Source organism: Morchella importuna (genome assembly GCF_003444635.1).
Source record: "Morchella importuna strain M04M26 chromosome Unknown Morimp01GS049, whole genome shotgun sequence".
NCBI classification, from domain to species: Eukaryota; Fungi; Ascomycota; class Pezizomycetes; order Pezizales; family Morchellaceae; genus Morchella; species Morchella importuna.
Window position 1 is genome coordinate 146371 of NW_025763446.1, and position 26326 is coordinate 172696.

Below are 26326 nucleotides of genomic sequence, written 5' to 3' on the forward strand. Positions count from 1 at the left end.
TCACATCGTCCTCCCGTCTCCACCTTCTGGCCTCCTCTTTGTCAACTTCCTCCCTACCCTCTTCGGCTCTCCCGCACTTTCACCCCTCGTCTCAAACCTCCGCCTCTTAGCACTTACCAGGGCCCGAATCCCCAGGTCTACCAGTCTATCAAAAAGATTCTTCGAGCTCTGAACCCCGTCCCTACCTTCTCTATATTTCTCAACGGCATACAGATCTTCTGCCAGCGGTACCCCCTCTGGAGGATATGGCAGCCAGATTTGACCCACGGGGTGGAAGTACATGTAAATTGTGCGGTCGACCCAAGTGTCCGTGGAAGTGGCTGAGGCACCGGAAGGTGGCGCTGGAGTTGATGTGGTGTTGTCATTGCCGGCGGTGGTGATGTTGTATGCGGCTTTGATTTCGGCTTCATCTTCGGAGGTGGGATAGACGGAGAAGTGGTAGTCGATGAAGTTGGTGAATTCAATATCGTTCGCATGGAGGATGTGTTCGATCTCGGACTGTGTGGGGGAGCGGGGCCTAGTCATGGTGGTTAGTTGTAAGTATTTAGAGTCTTTCTTGTTAATTGATATTTTTCTAGTCAGCAGTTTAGTCTTTGGTATAAATACTGTGTGTTTAATAAGGCTTAATCAATCGATGGTGAAGACTAACAGTGGAGCAGCCCGCACCGCTTTTATCAGGCACAAATATTTTCAAGAACCGCTACAGAGCACCCCATTTTCATCACACAAGTGAGTATACTTGATAAAGTACTTGCAGAAAACCTCTCATCTTGATGCTCTTCTGTACTTTCTACATTCAACCCACAACGTCAGCATGGATAAGGGTTATCCATATCCCTCCCAAACACCAACGAGTGATACCCCATGAACACGCCGCAACCAACCGCCATTCATGATTACGTGACACACGGCTAACGCACATCATGTCAGCACCTAGCTAGCCCCCAATTTGTGCTCAAACACCAACCAACATCGCGGTCGCTGGACCCCCAGATGGCGAAATGTGTCTGATAGCCGCTCCAGCGCTTATCGGCGGTCAGAATCAGAATTTAGGCCCGGGGCCGGGCCAGGGGCTGAGATTATTGGTGTCTTTCGGATAGAAGGAAGTTAGAGCACGAGTCATTACTGCCCCGGCTATGGCGTGCGCACGCGGGTGGGTTGGTACTGGATGTGCGCAAGTGCGCTAGTTGGGCTGGCTAGTGCTTATTGGTTTGACCGGCGTGGGATATGGGTGGTTGGTTCCGGGTGTTGCAGGCGCTCCTGCCGATATGTCTAACTTCTTTTATACACTGCTAATATTTTTTCTATATAGGTTACCGGCGAATGGCGCCTAAGACATGAGTACCTTTACGGTCTATAGTGGAGGCCTTTTTAACAAGACTCGGTGCGCGAGTTTTTCATATCAAGTCAAAAAGCCCACTTTTGTGGCTTACTGCGCAGCTCGTATTCCAAATTCTGTTAATACAAGAATATGAGATGTGAGTTCTAGGAGCTGTTGTTGTGGTCATGGAATATCACTCGAACTTTGGAATGAATGTGGGACGGGAGGTCCCGTTCAGCTCCGAATAGGCATGTTATATGTATCTTATAGGTCCCGAGCCCGATTCTTTCTTTAACTCCAATGCTTCCATCCGTGATCTGTGCGCGGTTTACATATATGTGCCTTTACAAGTAGACGGACAGACCAACCAGTCCAGTAGCTCCAGGCGAGAACGACACCTCAACCGGCCACAAGCAAAAGTAAGTAGCAACCGGTTATGTTAGATAACTTTCCTCTTTTCTTTTTACCATTAATTCGAGGTTATTTTATGCTTTGTGGTTGCGAGGTGTATTTGAGATGGCATGAACGCAGATACTTGATGAGGGAATTGGAAATATATCATGGGATTTTAATAAAATCTGGATACGACTGCTGCGCAGAGAGAGACCGTACGAACCTAGATGCTTATAGGAAAATACAGCCGACATCTCCGACGGTGTTCCGTCGTGTCTGTTCAAGATTCTAAGAATTCTTTTTTCCGGTAAGTTAAACATTCCTGGGGGTTCGCAGATGGACCACTTGCTAGACCGCCTCGCGGTCAATCGAGTGATACCTTGTGAGTAAAATAGCGGGAAAAAATCCCCCACCATTCCCTGTACTAAATAATAAAAAGTTGAAGAGGGTTGATCCCCTATCTAATTGATTGATGGCGGCGAGATTCGAACTCGCGCTCTTTCGAACTACGGTTTTGACACGAATGTCCTAAACGTAGCGCCTTAGACCACTCGGCCACGCCACCTGTGAAAGTAGCCTCAGGAAGCGACTCTCGGCGTTTATTATTCCCTGATAGCCAGTCCAGATTGAAATTCGGGCTTTAGCCTGATACAGAACATATTAGTCAAGGCGGTTTGTGCGCGGCCAAGCAATCCAAAGTTAATTGGAACATTATATATACAAGTATTAGCTGGCACTGGTGAGAAAAGAGTTTAATTAGGCTGTGTAGATCATGATAGAATCACTTTGGGATCTCCGAGCCGAGTGGACAGCATGTACTGATTGCACCTGCTATAGGGATATTAATATGAATGTTCTTGCCATCTGCGGGAAGATACAAGTATAGTACCAAAGTTAAGGTCAAATGTCTGTGGGAGTACCGCAAAAACTCGGTGGATTGGCTATCTCCGGCCAGGGATTATCCCCTTAACGATTGGTTGAAGGGTGTAGATCAGGTCCGCTTATAGTAACCCTGATCTCATATGCACAGCCAATTTCTCGAGTTATAGCGGTACTGTCCTCTCTACTTGCTGCTCTAGGATAGGTGTCGCACTTCCCGGTGGATGTTCCGCCTTGTTTAGATATACGCAAGGAACCCCTACTTCTAACTTACGGTAGCTATAGTATGTGTCATTTATCATACCAAGTCATATTAGACAAGTTTAAACAGGAAGGTATTGATTTTCTGCACGGCTTCTACACTCGAGACATGCGATTGAGGCCTGGTTAGAGTCGGATGCCACTGTGAGCTGGTGGGATTTTCGTGACCTAGACATTGATAGAGAATTGATCGCAAAGAGGATTTGCTGGACGGTTCTGCCAATATATTATTTATGTATGGGTCGACTGTATAAGCAGCCTAAACTAATAATGTCGGTATCCCTGTATATCATATTCTCAGTTCGACTTAAATCGTTGGTTGGCCATGTATCAGTTCAGGACTGTCAGGCCCCAATTATCTTTTTTATTCGGATATTCATATCCAAAAGTGTTTGGAGAAGAATTATATTTTTAAATTTGATCGTCGAGTCGGCCACCTAAACCTCGGCCTACTACCCTCCACTTTACTCCAGCCCTACTTTGAGAACAATGATTACAACTGTGTTACATTTGTGATTGGAAGGAGTAGTGATAACTCACAGACCAGATGATACCTTACACAAAGAATATCGCTTTTCGGGCGGGGGGAAATCGGCCTAATCACGCCAAATCACTCGGCCGCTCGAAGCCTCACCTGAAAATGAGTACATATTAAAATAACACCCTAGGGTGTGATTGAAGTGTAATCCGTGCAACTGTCCTACTTGTTTCATCAGAGCCATGGAAGTTCCCCTGTTGAAACTCACGGGAAACACAACACTCGAAGGCACCAACCGGTTTGCTCATACCAGAGTCGAAAAGAGAAGTCGAAGTATCCATATATTCAATATTCACACCGTGACGTTATTAAATAAAATGATCTTAGTCTAGCTACATGTTCTGCCTTTTTCAAGGTCATGAGAGGAAAAACACATACAGATCCCATGATTCCCATTTATTTCTTTGTAAGTGGTGGTGGATGCAGTAGGGTAGTTCTGGGGATATTGCCATAACTGTAAGGTTGCATGCAATTAATGAATTAAACGAAAACAAAAATCCCATGAATCCCATCTGGAAGAGATGATACTTAATTAGTAGAACGAAAACACTGTTAATATTTTAACCATTAAAATATACCTGCAGCCAGATTATTAGAGTAGATACTTGTATGCCGAGATAATCTATATAACACCCTCTTCCGGATACAGGCTGTACAACCTCTGGGTCAGGTTTGTATCTCTATGTATTTTGACGAAACCTTCTCGAGGGCCTCTGTAGATGCATCCCGCACTCAGTTTATAGGTATTCAAGACTTAGAATAAGTGGAAAAGTTGCCTCTATCAGGAGGAACAGTGTGGTTCACGAGGACAGGTCCTCGATGACACACAAGGACAGTGGTCCAAAAGGACAAGGAACCTCGAGGACAATATCTGACCTCGCCTCGAGAACTTTCAAGGACAATTCCTGGCTATAATACACACTTACTATGCCCTAATCAGATGAGGTCATGAATAAAGTCTACCTTCATTTTGAGAAATATCACCTTTTTGGTTTACCGGGTCATCGCTTTATCGTCCTCGAGGTACCTCGAGGCACCTCGAGGAGCACAGTCCCGGACCTCGAGGACAGACAAGGACAGAGGTCAACGAGGACGAGGCACCTCGAGAACACCCCCAAACCTCGCGCGCCTCGAGCGTCCTCGTGGACCACACTAAGGAGGAATTATAGCTCGCAATATCGGAGAAACTTTGCGGAGTAGTCACACTAAATAACTCGTCCGCTAACCAAACCCAGTGTAAGCTAATTGATTGATTGATTTCTGGAGTACGTGCATGAAGTCTTAAGCACTCAATAATACTCCTCGCCGCCCTAAACAAAGAGTAAAGAAAGACAATCCGACACCACAAACCCACACAGAACAAGTTCTTTCACCCTCCAGAGTATGGTACAAAACAAAAAAGACTCAAATTTCCCCGGACAGGGTTGAACTGTCAACCTCTCGATTGCATTTCCTTCAAAGACTTCGATGGTTGAAACCAAGAATTAGAAGATGAAACGATAACAGTCGAACGCGCTAACCATTGCGCCACGGGGAATGAATAAAAAGCCACTTGTACGTGCTTCTTCCTGGAATTAAATAGGGGGAAAGTGTTGGCCCTATACTTGTACTAGTACCTGTCCTCTATTGGAGGTTTACAGGAGGGCTGGCTGCGAGCTTCAGGTTAGAGAAGCGTACGTATTTTAATTACGTCGTAGTTCAAGGAGTTTAATCAACTCGATGAAGTTTAATTAGATTCAATTCGACTTAAGTCTACTCCAACTATCTCCATCCTCCATCTTCCCACGCACCCGCAGACACACACAAACCCCCCCCCCCCCCACCTCTCAAAAATCATAAATAAACTCCTTCACCCCCTTCTCCCTCCCCCCAATCCCCAACCTCGCCAACAAACTCCTCACCCGATCCCTCTTCCTCCCCGCCGCATCCACAGGATAACAAAACCTACATTTCGCATTCAGCGCATGGTACTCCAGCCACGGGTCTTCTGTTCCGGGTGGTGCTGTGTACGGCACGCAGATGCAGGCTGCGCAGTGTGTGCAGCCGGGAGAGAAGGTCGCGGTGTAGGTGGGTGTGGTGGTGGCGGTGAGGGTGCATTTGCAGAGTGTTTGGGGTTTGGATGGCATATTGGTTGTTTAGCGGGTGCGGGTGGTGGTGATGATTGATACTCTAAAGTACCTACTAACGCTGTGATGGTGAGTGATAAACTGTGAGCGGTTAGTTTGCAGGCGGGTGATAAGCTGTGAGTGGTTACTAATTTTCCGAAAAGAAACCTCCGCACCTCCAACGGCGCTATTTTATACCACCCTTATTTACTGCAAATATTCATCTTTCCCATCGCGGGCATCTCGAATTCCTGTGAGGTTTTTTCAAGATGTTCTGCTTGAACACATTTCCCCCCCAAAACCGGCTATTCCGTTCTCGGGTTAATCCCGGCCTCTGCTGCTGCAGGAAGCTTGTTGCTTGTTACAACCGCCGCTGACGATCCGGTTGTCACCGCTCTTGTGGCCAAGGGGTAAGGCGTCGCACTTGTAATGCGAAGATCTGGAGTTCAAATCTCTACTGGAGCAATTCCTTCTTTTTTCTTTTGCTACTCATAGCTTGTCTCCTCGAAATGGTAGTGGTTTGTGCGTGCTCGTTTTTTTTTTTTTTTTTTTTGCGGCGGTGGGGAAATGCGCGTGGATTCGATATTTTCAGTTTGTCGCCGCTGATGAGGCATACGGCGGGGATATTTTGGGTAGAGATGGTACAGGCTCGAGTGGTGTTACGTGGGATGAGTGGTGGTTGATGGATGAATGAGATGGATGGCTGTGTCGGTAGAACTTGTGGCTGTGTGTGTAGCCTTACATGTAGTCTGTATGGAGATGGAACGTGGAGTTTGACAGGATGAGATGAATGGCACGATGGATTAGTCGGATTGATAGATGGACGGATGGATTGGATAGATGGATGGATTGGATAGATGGATGGATTGGATAGATGGATGGATGGATGATGGGTTCGATGGATTGATGAATGGACGGATTAGATAGATGAGATAGATTAGATAGACTAGATGTACGGATGAGAGGATTAGACCAATGCGCTGTACCTGACACCACAGAAATGAGTCGTACGGGGGGACCATTGGATGGGATGGGATGGGATGAAAAGGATGGGTAGATGAACTGGACGAGTGACACCCCATGTCTGTCGAAAAAGCAGTAATAAACCAGTGCCACATGGCGATTAGTAGTCCAACCCTAGCCCTTCCACAAATTAGTAGAAGAATAGTAGAAGAATAGTAACAAGCGCCCAAATGGTGGTCAAATAGTAACAAGCATCAGATAAGTGTTTGGAGTAAAGGACAATTATCAGTAGCACGCGCGAATCTGTATATTACTACGAACTACCTAATACCGTGCCTGAAAATACATGTCCTAACCCAACCTAAACTACATAAACCTAATAAAGAAAGAAACAAACTACCAATACACCACGCTAACACCATAAAAAAAACACCCTATCTACAAAAACACCCTCTAGACCTCCACCCCCACCTCCTCCTCCACGCCCTTCCCCCCTTCCCCTCACCACCAACAACCAGCCCCACAGCACCTACCAATCCCAACCCCCCCATCCCCGCCAACGCCCACCACGCACACCCCACCCCGCCTCCGCCAACCCCCAACTTCCACACACACCCCGTCACTACTGGTCCAACCCCCTTCGCCGCCCCCGCCACAGCAGCACTCAACCCATACACGCTGCCCATCGCGGCCGCACCCCCTGGCCCCGTAACGGCGGTCTCATACAGCACCAGGAACAGCGCCGGATAACATGTAATCTCCAGCACCACCTTCATTGCCAGCAGCCCCGCCAGGCAGCTATAAAACACTGTTGACCCCGGCGTCAACAGTACCAGCAGTGGCATCAAGGCGTAGAAAAGAGGATACAGACACAGTGTTGCGATGTAGATCGTCATGTTGCTCCACCTCCGCGCGAGGAAGGGGAAGGCGGTGAACTGCAGAGTCATCTGGAAGACGCCTTGGATGAGGAATAGAACGCCCATGGAGTGAGTGTTGAAGCCGAAGCCCTCGGGTAGCAGGCCGATGTCGGTGCCGGGGAAGAGAGGCGGCAGCGGGGAGGACTGGAGGAAGATGGCGAGGAGGTGCTCGGCCGCCGTCGTATGGTAGTAGAGGATAAAGAAGCCGGCCATGAGTAAGTAAAAGCGGGGAGTGTAGATTGATTTCTTCCCTGCTGCTGCTGCTGCGGGTTTGTCTGCTGAGGTATGGAGAGTGGAGGTGGAGCCGGTTAGGGTGCTTGTAGTGGAGTCGAGGGCGGAGAGAGAGGCGTATAGCGATGTGGACGACGACGGGTTCGCGGTAGTGAGTGCGCTGGACTCATATACACTTACTCTGTCCGCCTCGTCGTCGTCTCCCTCCTTCGTACCATTGCTCTCATCCCCGACGTCTGCGGGCGGCGGTGTGGTATCAGCACGCTTCAGCAGCTGTGCCAACAGCGCTTTAGGGCCCTCGAGAATGTAGCGGCCGACAGCAAGACCCGTATCGTCCTTAGTGGCCGCCTTATTCGTCTCTTCCATCCACAGCCACCCGACCACAATCCCCATCAGCGCCACGAGCGCACACACAATGTTGGGTAATAAGTACGGGAACCTCATTATCAATGGGACCCCCGCACTGAGCTGATACACCCCCATCTCCACGCTGTCTCCGCTGCCGGTTTCACCTTCACGCCCGCTAGGGCCCAACCCCCCACCAATCGCAGGGCCTATGATACTCCCCAGACACCAAACAAACGGCAGCACTAGCTGCCCCTTCGCGCGCCAGTCCTCGCGCGCCCCAGTCAGCTCCATAACGGCTGTCTGCAGGACGCCGACATTGCCGTTGAGGAGGCCACCGAGGATGCGGGCGGTCATGGCGAGGGCGATGTTGGGGGCGAGACCATAGAGGAGGAGGGAGAGTAGGGAGCCGGCAAGACCGATAAGGATGATGGGTTTGCGGCCATATTTGTCGGAGAGAGTGCCCCAGAGATGGGAGGTGAGCGTCTCGCTGAAGGCAAAGGAGGAGATGAGGAGCGCGGAGTAGAGCGCTATCGAGCCCGTGGGATGGGGGTCAGAGGGGGTGGTGAGAAGATAGCGAGTTTGGCTGTAGATGTAGGGGAGTACGGAGGTGAAGGTTATAGGTTCGATGATTCGGACGAATGCTGGGGGGTTGTTAGCTGTTGATTTTTATAGTGATGGACGATTGAGAGGATATATATAGGGAGATAGTGGAATAACATACCGAGAACACACAGCTGTGCTGTCGGAAACCTCTCTTCCTCTCCCTCTGCTGCTACTGATCTTGTCATGTCTGCAATTCCTGTTTCCATTCTCTCTTCTCCAATTGCAAAATACCCCGTCCGCCATGGGGTATTAACGTCCAGCAGCCGCGTTGTCTCATCGTGCATATGTCCAACATCCTCCATTGTCTTGTCGAAAAAGACGTTTTTGTTTCACTTCCTCACTTCCTTTGCTCCGCGCGGTGCAGATCCTGTTGGTGGAGGGGGGAGAGGGCAGAAAAACCCGGAGATGAGACGCAGGGCGCGGGAAGTAACGTGGGATGCGTGCAAGTAAGGGATGTGAGGATGGATGTGATGTGATGTGATGTTCGGACGGGTACACAAGCACAATCGCGATACACGATATATGATACTTACGGTCTTCACTCACCTGCTTCAATTAAGGAGCCCCGACCGAGCACAGAGATGGTGATGGTGATGGTGAAGAGAAGAGAAGAGAAAAGGAAAGAAGAAGAGAAAGACAGCCCTGAAGCGCCTCCCTATTATCCTCCCTCCCTCCCTCCCTCCATTCCTCCCTCCTCTTCCGGATCCCTTCCTGCGCAGAACCTACGAGAAGGTCATAGCGTCAGTAGAAAGAGAGAAGAAGAAAAAGAAAAATATACTACCAAGCTAGCCAACAAGGTGATCGAGCCAAAAAGGAAAGAAGAAAAAGCCAGTAGGAATTGAAGGCGGTATAAGAGAGATCGAGAGCCGCTCCACAACTACATAACAGTCTAACACCCGTTGGACGGCAGTGGTGCGCGGGGGAAAGGGAGGGACTAGGAGGGATGAGGGGGGAAGGGGAGGGGGGAAGGGGAAGGGGAAGGGGAAGGGGAAGGGGAAGGGGGGAAGGAGGGAGAGAGAGAAGGCAGTTGGAAGAAAGCTTGTTAGGTTGTTAGGTTGTTAGAGTAAGTTGTTGTTGGCTTGGGTTGCTCCCCGCGTGGCGTTCTTAGCAACAACTCCGGCTCATATCTTCACTCTAGATCTAGTATCTACCAGCGACGTTACGTATCGTGAACTCCTAATGCCTCAATCCACCATCCTAGGACCTGAAGAATTTCCCGGGGAACTGGAAGTGAAGCTTTCTTACTTGGAGAGAACCTGGTTGGATGAAACAAGTTTATTGAGAGGGGGGGACAAATGCTCTTTCCTCTCGAGCTCTATTTGTATCGCGAGTTGAGCCACACTTCCTTTTGGTAACAGCTACATATAGGTCACAACGTATCCTAACAGGGCGCATATATGTGTCCTAGTTATGTGTCCTCCAATATGTGTTCCATCCTGCTGTCCTGTATAAAAGACATCTGCGAGTTCTTTGATAGAAGTCTCAGGGGCGGTTATCTTATGCCGGGACAGTTAGTTCGGAATACAGTCAGTATTCTCACGGCCTTTTACTAACAATCTGGATCGATAAAGGTCACAGTGGGATGAAGTTGTTCAATGCTGCTCTCGATCTCGTGACAGTGTAAATAATATAAATGCAACTGCACTGCTTATCCGTCCGGTGGCGCTTGATTCCCAGAACTCTACAGCGAGAGGGAAAATTATTGTAGAAACAGGCCAATAGGACTCTTCTCATACTTCTACAATAATTTTACCTCACGCTGTACTCTACGAGTCACAACCTCACAACTAGCAACTCCATCCAGCTCTACTCTACCAACTTTGTGAAGCACAATCCCTCAATCCGGGTCCATACTCTATTGTACATGATGCTGATAGAAGGTTCCCTATCTAGCTGGAGAGAACCCGATTGGATGAGCTACGCTCGCTTCCCTACCATTTGTGCTCTATCTCGATCTATCGCTTTCCAACCTGTCCTAGCTACATGTATCCTACATGTGTCCCCCCATCCTCTACTCTATATAATTCGAGAGCTAGAGCGGTCCAACTTCTCTCGCGCGTGACAGTTACAAGTGCAAATGCTTATATGCAATTATCCGGTGCACGGTGGCGCCCGAGCTCGCTGACCTTTTCCTACCTAGAGTACAACAACAGCACCTCAACGCCAGCCCATCCCATACCGCAGTCCTCTTCCACCTACCATACTCTACCAATTGGCAGTCTCAGCAGCCTCAGCAGCCTCAGCACAGCAGAGCTAGAGCATCGTGAAGCCCTGGCCTCAATCCGCGCCGGCACGCATATCCCCCTCCAGCACTCCTCTCCTCTCCTCTACTCTATGTAGTGTACCGCCTGAACACCTCCCCACGATGCAGAATCTGTATGTCGTTACGAGTAGCCCAGTCAACCAGGTTCTGTATGCAGAACGTAGCGAAGCAGCCGCGTCGGGAGATAATGCACGACCGGTACGCTAGTGCCGAACCGGGTTAGGGTGTTATTTTTCAGCCGCGAGGTGCAGGGGTTTGGGGCTGTCACATGCCAGCTGACTGTTACTGGCTAGGGTGGAATTTTTACTGTGGTAGCCTGTAGGGTTGAGTAAGGAAGGAAGGATGGGTTGGAGGGATGGCCACTGCGGATTAATTAATTTGGGATTATATGTAATTCGGAATATCCTTATTGATTGCAAGCAGGAAGGAAGCAAGGAAGGAAAGGAGGAGATTTTGTTTCTCGGCCCCCCGCTGTTTCGAGGATCTGTGCTGGGGAATATCGAGCAAACACGCGAGGATTGGCCATGTCTCTCTGCATTGGGGTTACGTCCGTACTTATTTCGAGAGCCGCTAGTGAAGGAGTTGAAGGATTGAGGGAGTTACAGAAAGCTCTTCCTTCACCAGCTGACTGCTTCTCATAACCGCACCATTCATATCTCTCCATTCTCCAACAGAGCCCAAGACGAAATGTGACATCACCTTGCCTTTAATACTTCGCCCTATAGTACCATACATAACAGCCCCCCCCCCCCCCAAACCCCACGTATGTACCCGCAAACCCACGCACCCACGCTCGACTCTCTCCTTTCTCCTTCAAACCTCCTTCAAACTAGGTAAGCAACCCCCCCCCCCCCCCCCTGTAGAGTACCCTATGTGTGTACCTACACACAAAAACCCTCAAAAATCTCAGATCACTGATCCCCCACAAAACCGCCCAGTACAGCCAGCTATATTACCAGCCATACCATAAAGTGCCAGTGTCCAGTACAAAAAATTCCCTCAAAAGCTAGCCAGAGCGCCCAACTGCGCCCCTCACAATTCCAATGCCGGCCCGAGGAATCCCTAGAGTAGGGGTCTGTCCCCCTCAAATATCAACGACCCGGAATAGTTACAGGTCGAAAAAATAAAAAACACAAAAAATCACCCGATTTTTTCGGCTGGAATAGGGAGCCCATGGATGCCTATAACTTGCCTGCAACCCGTCCACCCACCCAGCCCACCCACAATGCTGGCTGTAGTAATCCTTCCATTCCTTTTCTGCTGCTTGTTATGGTCCACAGTACCGTACGATCAGAGAAGAAGGAGTTTCGGCATATGCGGATATCGTCTGTTTTTCATTTTATCTGCTCGTTCCATCCGATCCCAATCCAGCTACACCAACTTGTCACGCCAAAGTAAAATCATAAAAAAAGGTTTTTCATATAAATAAAGCATTGAAGCCATGCGGTCCCACCACCACCACCCCGCAGATCGTTCCATGACGCAAACTGGCGCGGCATGAAGCTGCAGCAGGACCGCAAGAACAAGACCACCTGGGTACCCTACTCGTTACGGGTCCATGGCGGCGGAATCCATCTTCCCCAGGTATGTTGTACATCGGCAACTACCCGGGCATGCGCCGACCGGGGGATTGATAACGGAGAGTTGCTAATATCTTGTGCGAGGGATAGATTCTTGGAGCAGGCCTCTTTGCAGCGCTCATCTGCTACCTCTCGTCGGATGTCAACGAGAAATATTCTCTACACACGCCAATTCTCTTCCCGTATGGGGGTATGTTTCCCTTGCCATTTCGCTCGCCCCAATCTTCTCCATATTAACAAAGCGACAGGTTCATCGTCGCGCTGTCAATCAGCTTCCGCATGACGTCCGCCTACTCCCGCTGGTGGGAGGGTCGCACGGAATGGGACAAGATCTCGGCTCTCACCCGCAACATCGCGCGTACAATATGGCTGCACATCCCAACGCTCAAGACCCCCGCGGACCACGACCCGTCGGCAAAATCCGATCTTGAGGTAAAAAAAGAGGCCATTGAGCTCTTGCACGCATTTGCTGTCGCGCTCAAGTACCATCTTCGCGGTGAGCGCGACTGGGAACAGCTTGGGGAGCTGAAGGAGCTACTGAAGGGGCTTCCAGCTTACCACCAACTCCATCTCCACCATGATACCGCAAACCACCCAATCCAGATCACGCTCCACATCTCAGCATACCTCGAGCACCTCCGGCAGACCCGCCCCGTAGACACCCAGGTCTTTACACATCTGCTTCTGTACATGGACTCGCTCACCTCCTGCATCTCCTCGTGTGAGCGTCTCCTGCGCACGCCCATTCCCCTTGGCTACAACATTGCCATCTCGAGGGCCGTGTGGATGTTCATCCTTGTGCTGCCCAGCCAGCTCTTCCGCACGCTCGGGTGGCTGACAGTGCCGGTGACGATGGTGACGGCGTATGTGTTGATGGCTCTGAGCGAGGTTGGCCTCGAGATTGAGAATCCGTGGGGAACTGGTCCGAACAACCTGGATCTGGACCGGTACTGCATGCTGCTGAGCTTCGACCTGCAGGATATCATGATGAGGCCTGCGGTGGAGTATGGAAAGTGGATTAGTGAGCCAGTGCCGATAGTGTATAACCCCGGAGTGTTAATTGGGATGGGGAGGGGAGCTTTCGGGAGTGTCGAGACCACGTATGGTGCGGTGGGAATGGGGGTGGGCGGGTTCGTTTAGTGTAGGGGGGGGGGGGGGGGGGGGATAGATCTAGAGTGGAGTGGATGGCTTTAATGGGATAGATGGCGTAATACTCTATAGATTCTCCTAAATTCAATTAATTTCCTTTATAATATTCCAGAATAGATTGTCGTCCGGACTTGAGGTCGGCCTGCCAGCTGTAAAGGCCCGAAATTCCAGGTCATCCTCAGCATCAGTACAGCTCTCTTCCGGGAACCTCGCCGATATTGAACCGTATAACCAGGCGGGAGGGCGAGAAAGCAAAGCTCAAGGCAGTCTTGAATTAAGAGATAAAGACAGCGCTGTATCAAACGACCGGGTAAACTTTGTGCTCTGATTCATGGGGTCATTCCCTGCTCCATTTGCTCTGGGGGGAAGATATCATGATGATGGGGAAGGTTGATGGAAGGATGAAACGGTTTCGGTGATGATGGTGATGGTTGTTTTTTCGGTTGCCGCAGCTAGCTTATTGGAGGACTTCCCATAAGCAATAGAGCACGTTCTATCGCGCAATAGACCTTGTTTTGTCTTTCTGTCGAATAGAACACTGGTGTCTAAGAAACTGGATAGAGCACCATCTTCGAGGGGAGTTCTATTGGATAGAACATTTTCTATCCGCTTGAATAGAACTTTGTGTACTTTCACCTTCCTTTTTCTGTTAGGATACAGAACTCACTAGGAAACGTCCACTGCTACTATACCCTATCTGCCTTAGTAAATGAATGGAACAAGTCCGGCGAATAGAAACATATGGGAACTGGATCTATCTAAGAACCACCTGCTATTGCGATAGAACGTGCTCTATTGCTTACGGGAAGTCCCCCATTACATATATTTATAGGTCACAAACCTAACAGCTATCCCTAACTGCTCGCAACCACGTAACCTCCGCAACGTGTTTCGACACCCCACAACGCCCAACATCATGTACACCGATACCTCGACAGACACAGACCAGGGAGGAAGATTCTTCAACGAAGATACTGCCAGTCAAGCAGTTCTATTCTTCTTGTCCGGCCAGATAAAGGATGCATGACTTCCACACTCTCATTCCACAACTGTGGACTTCTGGGGAATTGGTGGCCTGACAACCTGTCCTCAACTACACCACATAAGTTAGAAACTAAGCTGGTAGTCCTATTCCCATTACACTCATCATCATCATCATCTCTTCTCTCATCTAATGGCTTGCTTTCTACAGCCATCAGAACACGCACTGCCTTAATTACAGTGCTCTCTGGTGGACAAGCTACATATTAGTAGAGAAGCCGGAAAGACAGAATATTCCGCCATTAACAGTCAGAATATGGGTTGCAAATATATCAAGTTACTTATTTCTGGTCTCCAAGTCTGGGGGAAAGTGTTTCTCCCAAGATTATTAACGGATAGGCTTCGACTGAACACTCCCAAGGGTTATTTCCTAGGATACACTTTTATTTATATCTACCAGCTAGGGCCATCTCCCGAGGCCAGTTGTTTGAATGACGCAGTACAAACGTACCGTCCTTGCCACATACTTCGCAGTATATATTCAGCTATAGCTCTCCCCATCTCACCCACCAGTCAAGATTCCAACTGCTGTCTCCAACTACAAATCCACTCCCTTGCAGCAACCGAGTGATCAGCCATGCGCCAAGTCACCCCAAATCCAACCCCAAACCCGCAGCTGCGTCCCCCCACGGCACCCCCAGAGCCATCCGCACCCGCACCCGCACCTGCACCAACACCAGCACCCCTAACTCCCACCATGGCACCTCCGACTCCAAAGCCAACCACAATACCCAAACCAACAGCCAAGCCCACCCCCTCCAAGACACCGCAAACCCCAACCACAACCTCCACCACCCCCAACACTCCCTGCCTCCTCCTCTGGTGGACCCTCGGCCTCGTCCTCTTCACTATCATCCAGTCCCGCATCACCAACACGCCTCTCCTCCATACCACCGTCTACACCACCCTCTTCTTCACCGTCTTTGGCGCCGCCGCAACAGTGGCCGTGCGCGCCGGAGGGCGCGCCACCGACGTGCTGCTACTGCTGGCGGCCATGGTTGGCATTGTGCAGCTGTGGACGGGGACGTTGGGTGCTGGGACGGTGGGGATGGCGGGGACGGGAGTGGCGGAGGCAGTGGGCGAGGGGGCGACGAGGTTTACTGCTGGGTACAGGAACCTGGCGTTCACAAACCGAGAATGTAAGAGGCGCTTCTAGGGCAGCGAGCATGAACAGCGGCGGGCGGCCAGTCGGATCCACTCGTGCGTTGTGCCATGGCTATTAGCCAACCCAATCCAAACCAACCTAGCCCCTCCTTCCCTCCCTCCCTCGCCCCCCCCCCCCCCCCCCCCGAACTACTGAGAGAAAGAAAAACACTCACACAACCACCAACGCTGTAGGTCGTTGCGTTTGCGAACCCGTTCAGTGCCCGCCACACCCTCCCCCACCGCCGCCGCCGCCAACCCCCCCAATAGACGACATGCCCAAGATAGATGAAACGCCCAAGACAGACCACACGCCTAAGATGAACCTCGTGTTTGAGGCGGACCACGTCCAAGTATTTACCACAGACAACCCATTGGGGATGGGCGGTCATCCGCATATGTTCCCGCCATTCCCACCGTTCCCGCACTGGCTAATATGGTAGCCGCCGCTGTGACTGGGCGGCGCGGCTATCCTGGCTTCGTGGCGGGCGGTATTCCCATGGGTGGCCACCTCAGAGGATTCTGGGAATAGCTTTTTTCTTTCGAGTATCTGTGTATCAATTAAGGGCGTTCGTTGTGGGTGGGGGGGGGGGGGGTGCTTGTACTGCTGCTATCTTGCCAGAGCGGAGTTTGTATTTACCTAAGCCACTACATTAGACTGCACTACACTGTATACAGATTGCACTTGTGGCTCACGGTGTTTATGCTCAGGGTCGGATCCCGTCTCTCTTTTTTTGTGAATGGAGGTAGTAGAAGTAATTCGCGGAAAGCTCATATAATTTAATCCCCCGCGCCTGCCCCTTATCATTATTGAGATATTCATATATGCATGATGGATGCTAAATAAGTCAGAAACCAGATATGACCGAACACCCGGGCATCCAGCTCGTGAGACTTATACAGTTGTTCACCGTCTCTTGACGCATGTATACTACCACTTGACGAACAGAGATGATTCCAAGTAAGCAGGGCAAGCAACAGCCAAGCAGCGAGATCACCGACACCGGTTCTTTTCATTCCTATTATATTAGCCCAGAGTCTCTTGTTCGTCGGCTGGTAGTATTCTTCAAGTGACGGTAACTGGTTTCAGTCGAATTGACAAATACAGTTGATGTCTACTATGTAGTGCAGACCTGTCTTGTATGGTTTCGCAAAGAACAGATGGTTTTATTTTTTTGCAGACAGTGTGACTTGACATCAACGGGTTAGTTACAACTTACTAGAGAATACCATCTTTGCAGCGACAGCAGCCATCACCAAAATAAAAGTAAAGTACCGGAACAAACAAAAATGGTTTGATCATGAAGTGATTTCACACCGATAGCGAGTGATAATCCATGAACTAACTGTGCCATAATTTTAATAGCTGATCTTATTGATTGATTTGATTGATTATCTCATATTAATGGCTGACCCTCTAGTAGCCGTGGAAATGTATCAATTTTGACGTTTCCCATACAAAAAGTTGCGAGATACACATTATTTGATGCAATAACCGCATTACTTTATGTTAAAGGTTTGCCGACACATTTACTGATGCATTTAGCTGTTAAAGGCATGTTAGAGGCAATAAGATGCGACTTTACTGACGACATTCCCAGTTAAAGGCATGTTAAAGGCATGTTAAAGGCGATAAAATACGACTTTACTGACTGTTTCCGGGGTTTCCTGTTTTCCGCCGGAAAATCAATGTTTTCCCATTGACGCCTCTCCTCTATATCTCGAGATAGTTGAGTCCCCAAATAGAATATTTCGATGGGGTCATTAAATGGTATCTGACATCAATGGGCCAAACCCTAACCCCGGGTGAGAAAAAGTGTGTATCTGCACGATTCCGTGAAGTTTGATACGCCAATTCGCCTTACCACATATAAATACGGGGATAGTGGATTATTCGAGGTTTAACGGTAATCAATGTGAGGTCAAAGGCACGGACGAATTCACCTTGATGGACAAAAGAGTAATTGAGTACGTACGGATGTTATTTATGTAAATTAATATTCTGAATAGGACAGCTCTGTTAATTTGCTGGACACTGCTGGGACAGGGTTCCCGACGGAATAAACCTGACCCACCAGTCTGATTTTCCGTTATTTTCTTTTCTTCATTTCGGGAAATTGCTTATTCCCTTCCGGAAATCCGGGACCATTTCTTTATTTCATTTGATTTTTCCTTGTTCTTTTTCGTTCCTTTATTTCGGTCACTTCATGCAAGGTAGATTTTCCTTGTTTTTTTGAGAATGGCTGGTTATATTTCGGTTTCTAGATTCTTCTCTAGTAGTCTGATGAAATGTTTTCACAGCTATAGAATTAAGAGAAGCAATGTAGAAAAACCACAAAATATCAAAAAAGTCGTCTTGACACGTTCCTACCTAACACCTGCCTTGACAAACGCTAGTTCGACCTGTTCAAATTTTGTATGGCACTCCTAGTGAGTAGAACAATCGAGCGGAACATGTATATATGATCACCCCACCAAAGCAATGCAGGCAACCCAATCAAGAGTGCGCGCCTAACGTCAAATATCATATCTTCACATGCATACTAAACATAAACACTCTACCTACGTCAGTCAGGCATCCAACCCACCTCTTCCCGCGCAAGACTAAGCGCCGGTTTTGGGGGAAATAAATATCTTTGGCCTTGCGCCCGCCCACTCGTAAAAACAATAAACAACACATACCTCTCTAGCTCTCCGCACCGGCCATCTAAACATCTCCAACATCCGACCCACCCCCCCCACCGCATCTACCAATCTTCGGCATGGCCTCCCCCAACCACTCCATACTAAAAAAAAGCTCGATATCCACTACGCCATACACACCCCCGAAACATCTCTCCACAGGCTCCTTCTTGACGCCGCAGCAGCTGGCGGTGGAGTATCAAGGTTAAACCCCCAAATTACCAGTGCAGTCGAATGCTATTGCGCTTACTGACAGCTTGCCGCAAGAGTTCGTAAAGAGCTTGAAATATGTGTCTACCGCGCCTGAGATGGTGTTTGAGCGTCTGGTTGCAAGCGTATGTAGTCTATTTTTTGTTAATTGCTCCCAGCATAGTTAATGCTGAGACGGGGTGGTGAGGGGGTAGTTGAAGGATGCGTTGAATGAGAGCGGGGAGGAGGGAGTGAAAGAGGTGAATGATTCGGACGTTAAAGGTTCTCCCCCCCTCTCCCCCGACAGGTCCCGTCAAAACTCCTCCATATCCACCCCCTCACCCGAGAGGGTAGTCCACGAAAATGAAGAAAGAAGCCATTTTTGGTCTATTGACTATATACCTGCCACCGATTGTACCGAGACTTCGAGTGACGCAGGTGTTTTGGTGGCTAGGGAAAGCGTCTACTGGATCACTGTCTAATCGTCAGTTTATATCTAGACTCAGTGGCTATAGGTACGGGAGTTAAATCCGACGCTGATTCTGCCGCAAAGCCAGCACTGCGTAAAGACCCGTTTGTTGGGAAGTATAGCGCCACTTTAAAAGGTGTATATTGCGACGGCGGGTTCTACCAGTTCAAGGGCTTTAAAATACCGTTGGAATCCGGCGGGTATTCGTCTGCAATACATAATATAACTTTACCGGTGACATTCACAAAACTGAAGCTCAATACTCCCGTATCACGCAAGCACAGCTTCTCAAGCAGCGACCATCACATACACGTTCCTGTTCAAACAGAATCGTACTCCTCGGGCTCGGGGTCGCTAAAGGTAGCGATCAACTGGATAGAAATCGGCAGCGAACAAGGTTTTCAGCACGGGAGAGTCGATACCAGATGTTACAATTGCTACCCCTGGAATGAAACACGATCTACTAAGGAAATTCACGTCACCTTCAAGTCCCCGTATCCCGCAATACCGCACGTCGCGGTGTGGTTCTCTGACTTCACCCACGAGGAAAATAATGGCGAGCGGTTTGAAGTAAAAGTCCATGCGCGTGCGACCAACGTCACTACGACAGGTTTTGTGATTAATGTTCTGGAACCCAAAACCGAATACTTCTTGGAACCCATTATTACGTGGCTTGCTTATCCCGCAACTAGAAAGGATGTCTTTAAGGGTACCTTTAGTACCACAAAAGTCGGTCAGAAAATGTTTTCATCCGAACGTGGTATCAGGAATTCCATGACTACGGATTCACTTCTCCACCTCGCATTTTTATGGGGTTTGACTCGCTGGATATCGATGCGCCGAACAATTCCGGACTAGAGGTTGAGACGGTTGTTTCAGATGTAACAGAGAAGGGATTATCGTGGTGTATAAGTGCTTCTTCTAATTCAATGCACTCAGCTAGTGTCACTTACCTGGCATTTGCATGAATCTAGTTCTTTCTGTAAGAGTTTAATTATTAAATCTTTTGCTGTATCTCGATTTGTACCGTCTCAGAGATTATGAACAGCAAAACTTTCTATGTTGGCTGATTCAGTTACTTCTCCTTAATTTGTCATTTGTTTGTGATTACTTGGTAACTAGCAAGATTTTATCTTTCCCGGTGTTCAAGGGTTTATTTATTATGTTAGTTACTGTTAAATTAACTTTGGAAACATATGTAGGTCGAACTATACTGTTTTTCCTTCATCTCCACTCTACGTACCAACGTGTCTAGATTCATCAAGGGATACCCAGATGAGTAGCCAGGATTTACCGAAATCATGGTATTTACCATAATTCTAATCGTTCTCCCCACGCTCTCAGATAGTGAGGTGAGTGCAAATTGGACCCTTGAGAGGGTATCTTAGTTTGGCTGATTCACGGATTACGAGTGATATCCTATGAAGATCTTTACCAAAACGTAGAATACTGTTAGAGTATGTAAACTACTATTGCACCATGAACAGCTTACCTGTAATCCGTGGTACTGGTCAATTGGATTCGCCGCGTTGATAAAAGATATCTCGAGCCCTCGAAGTAGTCGGTTGTATTTCCCCTAGGTCCCGGGAGTGAATCAGGGGGGGGTTTTCGAATTCGTTCTCAGTTATACGGAACCTACATATCGGTATCCGTTACATACAATGTGGGTATTCGGGTCATCTATGAACCAGTGTAGATGCATGTGTAGCGAAAGGGGCCCTGGGTTACGATCCTGGCTGTCTCTTTAGTAAGTTATAGCCTCTAGATCACCCCCGGGCGAATTATTTGAGCTTAGACACTCTTATCTCTATACGGCCAGAGATGTCTCTAGATAGTTTGTACTTGGGAGATATCTTAAGGCCAATGGCATGTAAGGTCGAAATCAGAGCCATACTAGTTAACCAAAGAAGATTTCCACTAAGTTATGGCATCTTATCTCGTGAATATGTCGAGTACTGGATATGGTTCAACTTGCATTAATCCTAGAATACCAGAAATATACGAGGGTTGGCCAGAGACAGGATGCTGTGTGTAGACGTTGTGCATGAAAGTTTGGGAATGTGAAGACAGCATAAGCGTACACATATTCATTCATGTAACTTGATGAATCCATCAATCAATTCATTACAGGTTTACAATGACGTGGCAAACTTCTGCCCAACGTTTATGTTGCGCGATCGGCCAATTGGCGCTAATTATCGACTAGTATATGTATACTTTGTCTCGACACCCCCAGCTCCAGTAACCAAACCCCCCTTGCCACCACCAAGGCCATCACCTAAAGCACCTTTATCTTCTCACACTATTCTCTCTCCACCCACACTCTTCCTACACGTCGTTCCCGCTTGCTGCTCCCGACATATGTCCTTCTTGCTATGTTCATTGCTAATTCCTAATGTTCTCAACTCCATCTAGTTCTGCCCATCTCGGAAGCGTGGGTTGAATCCCGGAAAATTAACACCCTGAGATGTACGCTCCTGACACGAGACTTAAGATCAGGGCTGAATTATTATTCCCAAGACGGAGATCGTTCCTTCCAGGATAGAAGTACCTGCTAGTGCTTCGCGATCGGCGGGAGAATTGCTCTCTCCTAACACGGAAGACGTCAGGCCTCCCTTCCATTTGCTTTTGTGCAAGATGACTTTTATAACTAATTTCTCAGCTGACATAAATTTGGTGAAAGTGTGGGTGCAGATTATTTGAATTATAAAGACAAGGATTGAAGTACAGAGGCACAAACAAAGATCTCGAACCTGCTACATCACTTGACTGATTCATGTCCGGGCGGCATTCCCGGAATCTCGGAGAGCACTCAGCTTGGATTGGAGTTGTTCTTCAAGAAATATTTGCATGGGTAACGGACTCTTATTCTATACATATTCGAATGTTGTTTGGGTACGGTTGACTACCCGAGTGATAGGCCATGATTGCATCATGTACAAAGACCTCAAGTTATCTTATATTCTCTCATGATAAATTGGCTATCACCCCCCTGAATATAATGATCATGTTCCTACCTCAGCGTCTTCCCGTAACTGACATCATGTGGGGGTGAAGAAACATTTCTGGAAGGTGTCAACGACAGCAAATTCGGATATTAAACATAGACACATATTCACCGGGTATTTTTACAGCATTCCAGGGTGCGATCGGTCATTCGCTCGAGGAATCTTCAAACGTATATGGGAAAAAGTCAGCGCTGCTCGACCCCATGCTCCACATTTCACACCAAATACGTTTATCGCAGCCTGGCAGACCGAATGGTTTATCATTCCAGTGTCACACCTGGGGTAGATAAAAGTGCAAGTGTCGCAAATTCAGGGCAGTGCTTCTATTTGTGGGCATGCGGTGTGCTGCAGCACCTGACTGGAAGAGAGAGGTAACTTACATGTCAACCACATGTAAGAAATATGCAGGTACGCATATTCTAGGCGTGTTCAAATGTGCACTTATCAGGGTGCTTAGCTCCAGGACACCCAGCCCGCTTGAGTTTCAATTTAGGTTGATTACTGTGGAGCCTGCGGCCGGACAATATGACACCTTTATTTCTATCACCACCGAGACGTCGAATATCATGTAATAGTTAGGAATTGCACGCCTTGTATCATAAGGCTCGGATGTTGCCAAAGACACAAAACAGCACTTCGCCGCAGCCGCACCAGGACTCTCTCCGGAAATACTGTGGTCAATAGAGATTCCCATCCATGAAACAGTTGACATCACGCGATGTCACGCGATCCCTTGCAACGTTCAAAGTCTCAGCAACCGAGCGAGAATCTACCAAGTACCAAGAACTCGGGATATCTTCAGCCTGGCAAAGATATCACATCTCAACAAGACACGATCGCCAATCCTTCTGGAAGCACATTCAGTCCATAGTATCCGCCTTGGCTTGGCTCCCAGCCGTTTCAGGTTCGCGCTGAATCCAGCAGCGCTGAAGGCGATCGAATGAACGGGGATATACCATGCTTACCTATTGGGCCTCGAAATTTCGATATTCATTGCTCATGCCCCTGTCGATCCTGGGTGGAGAATCCTTCACAGTACGGTGTTGACATTTCGATATGAAGCCTTGTCGGAAATACACAATTATTTATTTCTGTGTTGTGCCTGGAGGGAGTCTGAGCAGGTAGGTAGGTGAGCAGGTGGGTGGAAATAAGAATCGCGCGCGCTTACCCTAAAAACAATAACGGCCAGCCTCAGGTAGATGAGCAATTCAATCAGACGATAATATATTAATTGCTAGCATAATATTATAGGCTCGAGTACGGTGTGCACAATGTATCACTCGTCCTAAGCCTCCGGATCCCAAAGCTTACTGCCACACTAACCTGGGATCGTGTGTTAGTACGTACAACACCGGCCAGGAATGTACTTTCATGTGGAGTACATGCTCTCTAGTCTAACTCTATATTGTACAATCACCCCACAGAAAGCTAAAATCACCAAACTCTGTAGTAATCCCGCCGCAATCTTGCAGCGGGGTGGAACGAGATTCGCTTAGTCCACAGTAGAGATGAAGTAAGGCGTGGAAGGCAGGAATGCGGCGAAGTAAAACCCTGAAAGCTTAAACCTCATGTACTTTATTTATCTACATTGAATTGAATGGTAAAAAAAGAGCGACGGACAAGATAACAAAAAATCATTTACTTTTGTTTCCTGAGATGTAAAGAGAAGAGAAACATCAAGAAGCGATAGATCAAGCAGCCTCGTAAAAAGCGCGTTTGGACAAGTATGTATCGATTCTAACACGCGCCCCAAACGTTCCAAAACAGACAGCGACAAACAAACAAAATGCAATCGTAAAGATTCGTGGTAAACCAGTCAGAGAACAGAAATAAACAAAAAAATAAACCCAAAAATGACTCCCTAAAAAAGAACGCCAAAAAAATAAAAAACCACCAAAAAACACCCACCACTGCCGCCTAATTCCACGTAGCAGCGCTCGCGCCGGGGATTGAAATGAACGCCGTGGACACCTCCGCCAGCTTCCCGGTCACCGGATCCCTCTCAATCAACTGAACATCGCCACTCGCGGGGTTCGCGACCGTAACATAGTCCTTTCCGCCCAGCGTCACAAACGAGAAATGTCTCGGGTTGAGCCCACCCGCGGGAGTAAGGCCGACGAATTCGAGGGTGCCATCGGTTTTGATGTTCCACTGCGCAAGCGAGTCGCTACCATTGCCGGAGGAGCCGACGTTGGGGAAGGAACGATCGATGCGGTTGGAGACGTAGAGGAATTTGTTGTCAGACTGTGCGCGGGTTGTTAGTCTACGTGTGGGGTTAATATGGGGGGGGGGGGGGGGTTGGGAAGGTGCTTACAGAGATAGCGATTTCGCCAGCGGCAGGTCCGCCAGTGACGACGGGGACCTTGTCCTTAGAGCCGAAGGTGCTGTACGTGGTGATCGGTGTCATGGTCAATGTGCCGGTTCCATAGGTGAGCGAGTACGCCGTGATCTCATTGTTGAGCTCCGCAACCACAAAGAAGTGGGTGGCCTTCTGGCCCTCCTTGTTGGGCCAGAAGGCGCCGTGGCGGGGACCGCTTCCTACGGTGGCTGCGACGTCGGGGAGTGGAGTCATGTTGTTCGTGTAGCTAGAGCCGGCGATGAAGTAGACATGGAGGACATCGCCGCCGAGATCAGGGATCACGGCGAAGGCGCCAGTGGGGTCGATAAACACTCCGTGAGGGTGTGACTCGCCCTGGCGGCCCTCGACGATGGAGCTCACGTCGTAGGTGAATTGCTGGTTCTTCTGGAGATACCCGTTGTTGGTTACGAAGGAGTTGGTTCCTTGGCCGCCGCTGGAGAGACGTTAGTATGGACGGAATGGGGAAAGGGGAAGGTAACATACTATGCGGCAGTAATGAGACCCTTCTTGTTCTTTGTCAATGCAATGTGTACTGGGCCCGGCAGTCCAGCGGATTGACTGATCTTTGTGAATGTCCCATTTTCGACATGATATGAGGTGATAGCTCCTGGGGTGGTTCCGCCAGACTCAGAAACGGAGTACATGATATCACCGTCGAATGTCTGCCATGTGGGCGAAGGGAAGGAGTCGTTTGTGGAAGAGATGGGTGCGAACGAGGTGCCATCGAAGGAGTAGGAGAGGATCTCAGCTACACCGGTACCGACGTAGAGTGTTTTGCCCATCACCGATGAGCCAAAGAGTAGAGCGCACATGGCTTGAGAGATTGCGGCGGGAGTTGAGTATTTCATGATTGATACTGTTGTGAGTGTTGTTAGTTGTAGTTGATGTAAATGTACACAGGATACTGGGGAGTGAGGCTTTATGTATTTAAATCTGATGGCTGAGGGACGAATAGAAGGGAAACGGTATTTATAAGTAACATAAGGAAGGGGCTGGTGTCCTTAAACACGTTCAGTATACCGGTACCTGCAGGGACCCACCCACCATCTTCAAAATAGTTCATTCCTCCAGAGCTTTGGTGTTTTTGAATGAGACAGGAGGTGTGGTAGCAAAAGGCCAAAAACGTAAGAACCAATAGCAGATAACCGCCACGTTTGTAGCGCTGAGGTGTCCTGAATGGCTTGCATACTACGGCCATGCTATAGGCCAGGAAGTGCTGTCTCTGCCCTGCGGTTTCAGCTTTTGAGGGAACCATGGTGGAGGGATGGAAGTGAATAGACCTGGAGCAGTAGGTATTGTAGTTTACTATCTCTATCAATTGTGAAGCCTATGTACCCTGCCTAGCCGATAATAGGCGGGGTCGCCCAACGTCAACGTCAACGCGACTTCTTTCTTCTGCTCTAGAGTAGCAAACAGGGGTACGGACCGTGCAGGCCGTTTGGGAGAAAGAATACCTACCTATTTTAGCCACCGGAAGTTACCAGCTATCAACGGACTATAGGGCCTGGTTCTGGCTCTTTACCCGACAGTACATTTCTCCCCGCAGAAACAGTAGGCCCGGGATCAGTACTAGCACTGTCTGTCTGCACCCAGGGAAGTAATTTGTTAACGGGGAAGAGGGTTTAGAGTAAGGGTCGATGTTTGTACTTTACCTGATGCTGTAAAGAGCATGCGCAAATAATTTGACCAGGTGGTGTAAGTACTATCGGTAAGCTAACTTGCATCTGTCTCAGACTGCGGGAGCTAGAGTGTGCCACATTTGCGGCTGAACATGAGATTATGTGATCGACACTAAAATCTCCCTTCTCGTCAGCGTTTCCCAAAGCTTAAATTCCCGAACCCTAACCCCGCATTCTCTGAAGCGTCTACGGCCTGGGGCATCCA

At 48.7% G+C, this 26326-nt stretch overlaps 6 protein-coding genes across 6 annotated transcripts; 3 read left to right on the forward strand and 3 right to left on the reverse strand.

The window, feature by feature from the left end:
* LAJ45_10708 (uncharacterized protein) lies at positions 1–525 on the reverse strand (the record flags this gene model as incomplete). Its single annotated transcript, XM_046120225.1, has 1 exon — positions 1–525. The coding sequence occupies one exon, from the start codon at positions 523–525 to the stop codon at positions 1–3; it is 525 nt and encodes a 174-aa protein (XP_045966575.1).
* A 6369-nt stretch (positions 526–6894) lies between these two features.
* On the reverse strand, positions 6895–8861 carry LAJ45_10709 (uncharacterized protein; the record flags this gene model as incomplete). The annotated part of the gene is made up of 2 exons (XM_046120226.1): positions 6895–8597; positions 8678–8861. The coding sequence occupies 2 exons, from the start codon at positions 8859–8861 to the stop codon at positions 6895–6897; spliced, it is 1887 nt and encodes a 628-aa protein (XP_045966576.1).
* Positions 8862–12319: 3458 nt separating this feature from the next.
* On the forward strand, positions 12320–13879 carry LAJ45_10710 (uncharacterized protein; the record flags this gene model as incomplete). The annotated part of the gene is made up of 5 exons (XM_046120227.1): positions 12320–12406; positions 12493–12584; positions 12651–13524; positions 13605–13609; positions 13669–13879. The coding sequence occupies 5 exons, from the start codon at positions 12320–12322 to the stop codon at positions 13877–13879; spliced, it is 1269 nt and encodes a 422-aa protein (XP_045966577.1).
* A 1290-nt stretch (positions 13880–15169) lies between these two features.
* LAJ45_10711 (uncharacterized protein) lies at positions 15170–15748 on the forward strand (the record flags this gene model as incomplete). Its single annotated transcript, XM_046120228.1, has 1 exon — positions 15170–15748. One exon carries the CDS (start codon positions 15170–15172, stop codon positions 15746–15748), a length of 579 nt encoding a protein of 192 aa, XP_045966578.1.
* Positions 15749–18497: 2749 nt separating this feature from the next.
* Positions 18498–20358, forward strand: LAJ45_10712 (uncharacterized protein; the record flags this gene model as incomplete). The annotated part of the gene is made up of 6 exons (XM_046120229.1): positions 18498–18621; positions 18685–18752; positions 18822–18888; positions 19107–19889; positions 20050–20057; positions 20278–20358. The coding sequence occupies 6 exons, from the start codon at positions 18498–18500 to the stop codon at positions 20356–20358; spliced, it is 1131 nt and encodes a 376-aa protein (XP_045966579.1).
* A 3642-nt stretch (positions 20359–24000) lies between these two features.
* Positions 24001–25697, reverse strand: LAJ45_10713 (uncharacterized protein; the record flags this gene model as incomplete). Its single annotated transcript, XM_046120230.1, has 4 exons — positions 24001–24327; positions 24398–24875; positions 24926–25298; positions 25469–25697. The coding sequence occupies 4 exons, from the start codon at positions 25695–25697 to the stop codon at positions 24001–24003; spliced, it is 1407 nt and encodes a 468-aa protein (XP_045966580.1).
* Positions 25698–26326: the final 629 nt, after the last annotated feature.